This window comes from Schistosoma mansoni (assembly GCF_000237925.1).
Source record: "Schistosoma mansoni, WGS project CABG00000000 data, chromosome 1 unplaced supercontig 0034, strain Puerto Rico, whole genome shotgun sequence".
NCBI classification, from domain to species: domain Eukaryota; kingdom Metazoa; phylum Platyhelminthes; class Trematoda; order Strigeidida; family Schistosomatidae; genus Schistosoma; species Schistosoma mansoni.
The window spans coordinates 1,486,234-1,498,187 of NW_017385988.1; the positions used below are offsets into that span (position 1 = coordinate 1,486,234).

Here is an 11,954-nt window from a genome sequence, read left to right on the forward strand (position 1 = left end):
ATATATATTTATTGAACAACATAATGAAGAAAAAACATGTAACCCACTTGAAGAATAAAAAAATGAGCGGTAAACAATCAGAGTAGTTCTTGACAAAAAGTAGCGTGTGTATGGCAATGTAAATCCACATACAGGTTTACTTTCATATAATCACAAATTAGTTAGTGTATGAATAGTTTGTAGTTATGAAATTCGAAGAGAACCAAGTTGACTGATTCTGGTTGATATTCACTTGCACAAAGATCTGGTGTTGTTGCTCTCTAATACAATCAATGAAAAGTGTTTTGATGTGCTACTGATATATTGTCAATTTGTCCATGTCACTGTTACTGGTGCAACTGAAGTATCAGATAACGAGATGGTGCAACACAACACAACCCCATTGGATGTGATGTAGGTCATACAGTGTAAAATGATGAAAAATTAACAAACTACATCTAAAAAGTACATTTTAATCTGTTGAAAACAGAAAACGGGCATTCAAACATAAAGTTGTGTAGTTCATTATGTACTGCCATCTATATTAACATACACATATATACTCAATATTGTTTAGCTAATCAAAATAAACAACAATAAAAGAAATGTTTATATATCTGATCAAATAAAATCTAAATGATTATCAATTGAGGAAATATATACTACTATTATTTTTGATAGTAGTAGTAGTAATGATAGTGATAGTAGTAAGATGATCACATGATTGAGTAACACTAGTTTATTCATTGTATAGAAAAATTATTGAGGGAAAAAAAGGATTAAACATGTACATAAATTAGAAATTGTGTAAAACATCACAAAATGTTTATATATGGGGTAGAGTAAAAAAAAACATTAAAACTAAATAAGATGAATAGTTGCTATGATGTTTCACATTTGTTCATTCATTCATTTGCTAGCCTTCAGTCTCTAAAATGATAAGTAAAAAGAACAGATAATTGAAGACACATATCGTAGGGTAACATAAACACAAGAAGATTAGAGTTATCTATTACGTAATTGGAATTAACAAGAATCCTTGAATTAAGACCTCTTATCTTTTTAATGCTTAACAATGAAGCGTTTATATAATCTTGAAGGAACTAATAACTTCTATAGTATTCAAATCAAAGGTATAGTTAAGTGAACAGTAATTGAAGCACTACAATTGTGAATGATATGTAGAAATGAAAATATACACTGACTTGTTATATCCTAGCGAAGACATAAGTATGGATAACCTCCGGGACCTATAAGTGGACCATTATTCTATAAATATTCTTATTGTTTAACTAATGAGTAATTGGATTATGTATACCTATATTCATCATATTATAAGCTTCATTTTGACCTGTGAATTATTATTATACGATTTATTGTCCCTAAATTATATTCAGTTTATTGATTACTGTCTCCCACATTCACAGCCACTTTGAGGAAATCACCCAATCGCGTCACAAGACAAGCCCTCATATGGAATCCTGAAGGCTAAAGGAGAAGAGGAAGACCAAAGAACACATTGCACCGATAAATAGAGACAGACATGAGAAGAATGAACAAAAACTGGATAGAATTCGAAAGTAAGGCCCAGGACAGAGTGGGTTGAAGAATGTTGATCGGCGGCCTACGCTCCATTGGGAATAACGGGCGTAAGTAAAGTGAGTAAAAAAAGTAAATTCACAGCCATATTTGGCTTGATCTTGTACAAATATTATTTTCTATTTTATGGTGTGATGTGGTCTGTCTGTCTGGTATATAAACCGAGTATCCTTGAAATAAATGATTCGCAAAGCTGAAGCTGTAATTGGTGTTTTGGACACAATTGGAAGGGCTAGGCGGACAAGGGACCAATAAGGACGCTAGACTGCTCATACCAGTTGAACGTCATTGATTTGGTACAGCGTTAAGATCGGAAAAGTCGTATTTCGATTGGTGGATAATTCATGTGATAAAAAGCCAGACATAAAGTCATAACATGACATCACTGTATAGTGATCAATGTCATGTTATCCTAGTCTTATGGTATTGAATAAAGTTTAACAGAACAAGTCGCATTGTAACCATTAGTTTAGGCAACTAGATATTGCTTCCAACTTTATTTTTGAGATGAACGATTGGAAACAATCGATAGGTCTCTTGTTGGTTGAAATTTATTAGTATAAGTGAGAATACAGTTAGTTGTGGCTAAAATGGTTCAGTTGTTACGTATCTAAAAGATGCCATCCTTTTCGTCACAATAGTTTAGCAAACAAAACGTACTTGGACGTAGAATTGTAGTAAACGATAACGGAAGTGAGGACAACTAAATGTACAGAATCTCTTATTAGAATCTGAGAATCATATAGTAAATATTTCATTTGCAAAATATCCATCAACTATCTCGAACTTTGTTGTTCCTTCATTTCCATACTAATCACTCTCTGCCCCCGTTATCTTCTACTACCTGACACTCCACTTTCGATCGATGATACATACTACTTATATCTATCGAAATCAGTAGCACACGTAACGGAATCAATTCAATTAGAGAATGTATTGGCATTTCTGGATTGAAATTCCATTGGTACTAAGGATTAGACAGTATGTAATTGACTATTATTCAACGATGAATTAACAGTTCTACATTTGTCTTACATACCAATCAAATAAAACTTGTTTATCTTATCAAATATTGTCTTTAGATATAAATCCACATATCTTTTTTACCGTCAATATCAAATACGATAAGTGTCTCTTAGATATTCGAATTGCACTATACATAAAAATATATTACATTATGATATTTATTGTTTGGATTCACATATAGTGAAACTATTCCACACTTCATATAGTTGAGATCATGAGTCAATTGAAGCTAGACTACCATGAAAAACCTGGAAGCACTGGACGGCTGTTTCGTCCTATGGTGGGACTCCTCAGCAGTGCGCATCCACGATCCCACCTTGCGAGATTCGAACCCAGAACCTACCAGTCTCGCTCCAGAGCACTTAACCGATAGACCACTGAGCCGGCATCCAACGGTGTTCTACATTTCCTTAAAATTTTACTTAGTTTTAACTTATTAAAATCAAATACTAATTTCATATAGTAATAAACTTCAAGTAAACAACTTCGATGAAACCTTTTGTGTTAAAATCGATGATATTTCACAGTTTTTCAAGCTGAAGTAAGCATAATAGTGTTCAGAACTGTTATTCAATGATTTCAAGTCAATTGTTTAAATCACTTTGTACCCCATTGTAACAGTCAAACTAAACATCATAACAACTGCTTGGTTCATAAGTTTTGGAATTAATAACATTAGACCAGTTAAATCACCATGAAGATTTCTTCTAAATTTATTCGTATTAGAATAAATATCTATAAAGTCAAATACGATTCTTTGTGTGTGCGCACTGCTGAGGAGTTCCATACCAGGACGAAACGTGTATCCTAGATTCCACTACTAATCACTATCCATCTCTGCTTATAATGCTTATGACTAAAAGTAATATCAAGGCAATCCGTACATGGTGCATATATGCCAATAAGAGACTTATCAATTACCATCCTAAACATCAATGGGAAGATTTAAATAATCAATAGAAAGTGAATTAATAATATTAAAACTATTATATAGTAACTGTGGCATAGAAACAAAATACCAAAATAGTTTTAAAAGAAAGATAACCTGAATTTTGAGGTTTTTCAACGTCTACTTCCTCCTAGATGATACCAAAAAAACAAACAAAACAAAACGATCCATCAGAATTAAAATAAAGAAAATTAAGGAACAATTATCTAAACTATAAATGAAATAATGATGACATTATTCAAAGAAGAAAAGCAAGCTGAAAATATACTCCGCAAAAAATTATGTATATATACCTATGCAACTGTGTTATATCTTGTGTCCGAGTGGATGCCCAGTTAATGTATGACGTGATAAAACCGCCAATTAGAGAACAGCGAATTAACGATTGGAACAGTGACACACGAAAACCGTACGAGCAGTCTAGAGTGCTAATCGGTCCTGCTTTCTGCCTAACCCTGCCTGTTAAGTCCAGAACACCAATAACAGCCTCTGTGGTATGAATCATTGTATTTCAAACATACTGAGTTTATATACCAAACAGACTGACCACATCGTACCAATAAAATGGAAAATAACATTTGTACAAGAGTTAGCCAAATGTGGCTTTGAATAAGGGGAGCAGTAATTAATAGACTGGGTATAACTCAGGAATGGTAAATCGTACAATAATAGTCTAAGGGTCAAAATAAAACTCACAATGAAAGGAACATGGATATGAGTAGTTTAATTATTTAGCAAATATACGATAAAAATGATATGCATAATATTGGTCCATAAATGGATCCCAAAGTTACCATTCACTATTGTTATCGGGACACAACAAACTGTACCTTTTAATTGTTGAAAATCTATATCTTTCAACTACTTTTTCCTTATACATGTATATTCACAATGAACTGATGATTATGTAATGACCAATGTCATGTATTTTAGGTCTTTCCTGGTTTTAATTGAATCCTATCGATCAAACACTTTACATCTCAACAAAGAGCACGTTATGCTGAACCACTAAAAAAACAATATTGCAACTTCATTGATAGAACTTGACCAGAACTAGGAAGAATTCGGCATACGTGACAATGGTCATAACTCAGTCCTAAAGAAGATCAACCGCTACCTGAATGACTTAGTGGTAACGTCTTTGACTACGAATATGGATGATATGGGATAGAATCCCCAGAGAGTATCCGTTCCCTCAAGATTATACGTACATCATGCTAACAAGTGTCAAACAGTATGAAATCTAGGTTTAGGGTTTTCCCTCGGCTACCTTTATAAAAATTTAAGTAAATACATATTAATATATTATACCTGTTGAACGAGTAATGGTAACTATCTCAATTCAGTAGCCTTGAGAATAACACTTTAGACTTTGACATGATGTGTACCGAATTCAAGATTCAGTGAAAACATAAACATAATGAAATGTGAATGGATACTTCTCAAATGACAGGTGATGAATTTTGGATAGTGGGTGGAAGTGAAATTAGTTTTATTGTAAATACACCAACTAGGTATCCCTTAACTTTTGTTTGAATGTCTTCATCGAGGCTTGAACTCAGCACTTGTCGCTCGAAGCATCAATGCATTATCGACTAGACTACTAAGTTGTGTTGTTCATTATTTTTGTTCAAAGGTCCTCATATCTATCATTTTATTTGTATATGCTTGTATTACTCAGTTGCTAATAGTTGGGACTGAATTTGAGACATCGGTTTTCGTAAACACGTTGGTTGGGCAGATGCTTCGACAATCTCTCTATTTACAGGTTCCCAGTATGGGATTGTCTAAATTGTTGAAGTCCATTGAAATCATGAAACAATCCAAGTTAGACCACCACTGAACACCCACAAACACTGAATGATTTTTCCATCCTAGTATGGGATTCCTAAGCTCTGAATGCTGGCTCAGTGGTCTAGAGATTAAGCGTTTGTGCGCAAGACCGAAGGTATTGGATTTGGTTCCTGTCCGTGGAATCGTAGATACGCACTACCAATGAGTTCCGTACTAAGAAGAAATGGTCGTCCAGTGCTTCAAGGTTTAGTTACATGTTTGTTACACGTTGGTGATTACAGTAACTGAGTAGTATGAAATATAAGATCTTTGAGTTTAAAATGATGGGTACTACGTTTAAGTCCTAATGTAAACATCAGCCTTTGAAACTAAAATTGTTCTCTCTCTTCTCCATCGTGTGTTTTTTCTCTCTTTTTCTCCCTCTCGTCATATTTCAATAAAATACATTGAAATGTTTTATGCGCAATCTCCTAGTGATGTTCAATGGTTGTTACCCCTAGATAGTTACTAAATTTCATATTTGAATAAATGACGTAGACATTTAAACAACTTTTTTTTAGAAAAAAAAACACGGATTAAAATGAACACAATTCCAATGATAATAAAGCAAAATAGACATGTGAAAAGGGGAACATTTAAATATTCAATGTGGATCTTTTAAAATAATTTTAATGAAAGTTAAAAAATGGTAATATAATGACTATAATGGGGGGGAGGGTTTGTTGCTTAGTTGAATGATTTAGGGGATTGTTGAATTATCTGGGGTATATGGTTTTAATTGAGGAGCTTTGATTATCGTCTTGAACAAAATCAGCACTTGCTTCAGCTTCTCAAATCAGTTTGTTCTGATGGCCTTGATTATGATTGGTTATCTTTGTAGATTTCAATGTCTTTGGTAGCCCTTATATCTAAGTTGAACATTTTTTGTGTTGACCTGTGTTTAAGTTGTTGATCATTGTTTTTAGGATAAATTAATAGATCGAATGTAAATTGATGTGTCTATTGATTGTTGACTGATCAGTATGTTATGCTTTCAGAAATTCTCCGGTAGTCCTAGGATTTCAACGTCCTAGAAGTTCGACGTTTTCTTAGTCGGATTCATGTCCGCAGTTGTGTACATGCATTTTTCGTATCCAACTATCTGACTACATTTTGAGTGATTATGAAAGAACAATAAAATATAAACCTTCTATTTAATTCTTCATATTACACTAGGGTTAACCCTGTTAGGCAACGATGGTAATGAAAGCTAAATAGAAATCGAATTGGAACTTTGTTTTAGATATTCTTCTACTCAGACAGACGGTAGGAAGCGCAACACGGAGAAAGGCTTCTCAGCCTACCCAAAAATATTACTCATTACAAGCGTTGATAAAACTCAAAATAGGTAATGAGAAGTGCAACAAGGAATGGGGCATTGCATAGAATAATAAGTATCCAGACATACACATAAGTACATGTATGTAAGTGTAGAATTATAAGGATATGAATATCAGAGGTATATGGGCTGAATCGATCATTTACTGTTGAAATAAGCAGAACTCCTCAATATTGCATTCTCGTTGCAAGTTACCTACACACATCTGTTATCTCTCGTGGAACATAGGCCACAAACTAGGATTCGTCAACGAACTTTGTTTTGGACTTTCCATTCTTTGGCTCTCCCTAGAGCCTTTCTAGGGTTACTGCAGGCCTCAAACCCGGCTAGAGGATTATAAGGTTATCAACCTATTCCCACAAAAAAGAACTTTGCCAAGAAAACAATAACTAGTTACTAGTACTTGGTATATTTAGATTTTGAACGTCAGCGGAAACATGGAAGCGCGTTTCATCTTATTTCGGACTTGGTAGCTAGATTGTCAACAGATGATAGTCAATTGTAGTCCTTAAAGTCAAGGCTCCCTTAAAAATTATTAGGTTATCTGTTTATTATAAATTTTTAGGAAGATCAAAAACTTCCATGAATTTATAATTGAAGCATACATTTTTCAGTCCTTTTAATCTAATCGTCAGTCATTCAGCTAAAACGAAGAACCAGGCACATATATGCATCGGTCTAAGTTGCTACACCTCAATAGCACAACAAGATAAACACCAAATTCATAGAAGTAGTTACTTCAATGGTAGTAATATATAAAAGAAAGACTGTGTATAAGGATATAGTACAGGAAGAAAGAATTAGTTGGTATTTTCAAGAAACAATACATATAATATTAATATCAGAAGGGGTTTTTGTGGAGATTTAGTATTTTCATAGTTGAAAGCGTGAATCAATAGAAGCTATATCACCAAGGAAAACCTGGAAGCACTGGACCTAGGAATCATAAAATTCAACTTGATTAATACAATCTATCTAGACATTTGAAAGCTAAATTTATACATATAAAACTGGCTATTATTGAATGATCAATTCATGACAATATACATAGAGCCAATATGTTTATGTAGATGAATTGCTTTCAAAGAAAACGATCCACATTAAGATGAAAATAGAATATATTCAGTAAAATATGTTAACATATCAAAATATAACATGTCAATAATGCATCATGATAACTTACATCTTCTTTTCTAGGTGTCTGTTCAGTTGTTTGCTCCTGAAAAAAAAGAAAAAGAAATCAATAAGAGTTAAAACATAAGAGTCTAAAAATTTACCGCTTATTAATTTAAATGAATTTATATTTTACAAATAAATTAATGAATAAAGTGACAGGTATAACTAACATGCAATTTAAATAAATAAATGATAGTTGAGTTCATGGTTCGATTAAGGATAGACCACCATAGAAAACTTAGATTGACTGAAGTTAAACATTAACATCATTCAATGCCGGCTCAGTGGTCTAGAAGTTAAGAGTTCGCACGCGAGATCAAAGGGTCCGAATCCCACATACAGGATCGTGGGTGTGCACTGTTAAGGAGTCCTCGTACTAGGACGGAGCGGTTGTTCAGTGCTTCCATGTTTTCCATGGTAGTCTAGCTTTAATCGACTCATGATAAACTGAATAAAAGAAATAAATTGATTGAATTATGTTCATGCAAGTTAATAAATATGGAATTGATGAAATTAAACATTTAATAAAGAGAATAGATTGTTTGAAAATCAAACCAACAATATGGTTTTGATTAAAACAAACACAAAAAAAGGTGGTATTGAAGGAAGTTTCCTTTTAAAACTTTATTAACTTGACAAGACTTGAAATATTGTAAAAGATAATTTTTGATTAGATAAAGAAATAATTTTACATAGTTAACATCATGAGTTAATTGAAGCTAGACTGGTCTATCGGTTAAGTGCTCTGGCTCGAGACTGGTAGGTCCTGGGTTCGAGTCTCGCGAGGCGGGATCGTGGATGCGCATTGCTGAGGAGCCCCACCATAGGACGAAATGGCCGTCCAGTGCTTCCAGGTTTTTCATGGTGGTCTAGCTTCAATTAACTCAAGATCTTAACTATATAAAATTACTAAAATCTCCACAAAAACCCCCTTGTGATAAAAAAATAATTTTCATATCGTGAAAGTTTCGTGAGGTTCTCCAACAGCTGCTTACAACCTGTAATATTTTAACATCAAAGTTATTACAGATATTGATATAAGCAAAGATGGATGATGATTAGCAGTGGAATCTAAGACACGCGTTTCGTCCTATTCGGAACTCGTTAGCTGAACGAACATAGAGCGAATATTGACTATGTAATGGAAGTATATTCAGCTGACGAGTCTCAAATAGGACGAAACATGTGTCTTAGATTCCATTACCAATCACCATTCATCTCTGCCTATAAGGTTTATGACTTAAGGCAATATCAAGGCAATCCGTACAGGATGCATACATGCCAATAAGCCACTTATCAATTACCATCCTAAACATCAATAGGAAGATTCAAATTACCAATATAAAAATGAATTTAGATATTAATATACTTATAAATACAGAGGTGATTAGAGATGAATATGTATATCATGATGCAGCAAAGATTCCAATAGAGTTAATAGGGTCATAAAAAATCTTTTTTTTCAATGTTTCATGCAAACATATACATACACCATAAGTATGAAAAAGGGATATAAAACTGCACAACATCAAATAATAACATGTAAATCACACTGACAACAAATAGTTATAGGTTATGGTGTTCATTAAAAGGGAAAACAATGAACATACAGTCTTAACTAAGTATTATGATGATACATTTTAATGATAGTTACCAACAAGTACAATTAGAAAGCCTGAGTATATACACATTTTGATGATATGGTGGTCAACCATGAACTTTTTTAGTGATTCGGTCAAGCTATATTGACTAGAACAATCATTCTTTTGTTTTCTACCATGTCAACCAGATTAGTTAAAGAGCACGAGAATAAAAGCAGTAAACTTAAGATCCGAGAGTAAAGTCATATTCTTGGGTGTACTGGGTTATGATGACAGTAAAGCATTTCCTTCAGGCAAACAGAATCTTCAGAGACATTTCCTTCTCATAACGGAAGGAGAGAATAAATAAAGGTCCATCCTAAAAATATAATCTCTTACCTTGCCTCAAGGATTTCTGCTGTCGGTGGCAAGATTTAGAATATTAGAACATTACATGCCTGAAACGCTTCACAAAATACCCTTGTTTGACCAGCCTTAAGTGGTTTTCCCTAAGACTATATAATAAAGCTACAAATCTGTCAAGAACATGCACATCCTGATTTCCTTTTTAGGTACTCTAGGAAGATGTATCATACAAAGGCGCCTCTAGTAGAAAAATGAGAACCAGCCTTATACTATTAGCACCATTCAAGTATAAAGTCAAGAGTTAATGTTTCAGCTGATTAGGAGAAACTGAGAGTGAGCCCAGCTAAACATAGGTTTCGTACTTTTTAGCATTCGTCTAACCATCCTCCATACACAACGTTACTTGAATAATAAAACACAATAGATATGATCATAAATATCCATCGGTCTATAGGCATTTTCAATGATTGTGAAGAATGTAATGCTGTAGTGGAACTTAAGCATAACTAAACATAGTATTAGAAAGTAAAACAAAACGTTATAATTTTCAAATTCTTAACTTGTCTTAAATGATAAACTAATGAGTAATGTGTTTCAAATGATAAGCTAAATATTCAAATGAAGAAGCGGCGACTAAAATTTATTCGCGGATAGCATAGACAACAAAGTCATAAACACATCAAATAAATTGAAAGCAGCGAGATGAATATGTGTGTGCGAGCAAATACAAAGGCAAATTTATAGTCATATCGAATAAGGCGCAACTAGGCAAGTCAAAGGCTAATAATAGGATTTGAGCTGATATACATGGGCAAGGGAATGATTCATCAAGCGATATTTAAGCTATCAACAATTAAGCTAGAGAGAGATATGTACGTAGGCTGCCCATGTAATCAAGAGTACACGTTTATACAAACAAGATGGTGATCATAATAGTACAAAGAAATATGCGAATTGCTGCTGTTCAAGTACCATTGTCTGTTAAGTACAGTAATAAAAGAGCTTAACAAAATTTAACCATAATCGAAATTGACTTCAGGAGAGTTGCTATAATATGATCTAATTATGTTCAATAGACAATTAATTTATAATGGCTAAACTAATTATACATTGAAATGATTTAATGAAACGTGGTACAAACCATTAACAACACAAACTTTCAAAAATTTTCTCATTTTTCTAATTCTTGCAAGAAAAAGTCACTTCACAATGTTTGTAGAATTACATTAGCAACAAGTCAGTCAAGAAGGAAGTAAGATAACTGTCCACAAAAGTATTAAATAATAGTAATGGATTAACGCATATTGACTATAGTTGAAAATAAAAACCGTTGAATGCTAGCACAGTTTCCTAAGTGTACCAGGCCTGATGTGAAAACTTTAGGTCCCATTATATGCTGGCTTTAAATGCATACTTATGAAAAGTTCAAGAATTGGGTTAGAACAAATGTTATTTACACTGATTTTCCGAATGATATTGTAGGGCCAGTGAAATGTCACTGAACCCTAGCCAAATCATTCGGCAGTTGGGTCACTAAATATCGAACAGATCATCGATCCCCGTCAAGATCAAGGACAATCAACGCGCATCAGTCAATCGTACGCCATGGACTGGCCCATGCGGTAGTGGTTCTACTTTCGCTTGTATCTACTTTAACTAATATATTCCTATAATAACGTTCTTTGGGTTGTACAGTCTTCAGAGCATCCATGGTCCCTTGATATGTCGATGGGGCAATCCACGCAAGGTGCTGATTGCGAGGTGTGACTTCGAAGTTAGCTTGTTCGCTACACCGTTCCCGTCTAACTCGAGTAAGCTTACAATCATTCGACATAGATCATCAACGTTGATGGTCTACAATATCAATCCATGATGAGAAAACTCTATACAATATTCTTTAATTCACTTTAAATATAAACATTGTAGTAAATCCGAAAAATTTGCCCACTTCATTTAATTGGTTTGAACTTCAATAAATATGAATAATTTTCATCAGTTTAAAAATAATTATTACGATTAAATCATAATACAACTATAGCAACAAAATTTGAAATACGATTCCTGAATCACCATGGATGTATTTTAAGAAGCATTTTGATTCTTAGTA

At 33.5% G+C, this 11,954-nt stretch overlaps 1 protein-coding gene across 1 annotated transcript in view; it reads right to left on the reverse strand.

Annotated features, from left to right (window-relative positions):
- Window positions 1-888: 888 nt before the first annotated feature.
- Smp_155290 (hypothetical protein) overlaps window positions 889-11,954 on the reverse strand; it is a gene marked incomplete at both ends in the record, with an annotated part of 16,932 nt that continues 5,866 nt past the window's right edge. Inside the window, 2 exons of the mRNA XM_018791888.1 lie at window positions 889-909; window positions 7,909-7,944. Coding sequence (XP_018644993.1) covers window positions 889-909; window positions 7,909-7,944 — 57 coding nt within the window. The remainder of the gene's footprint in view (window positions 910-7,908; window positions 7,945-11,954) is intronic.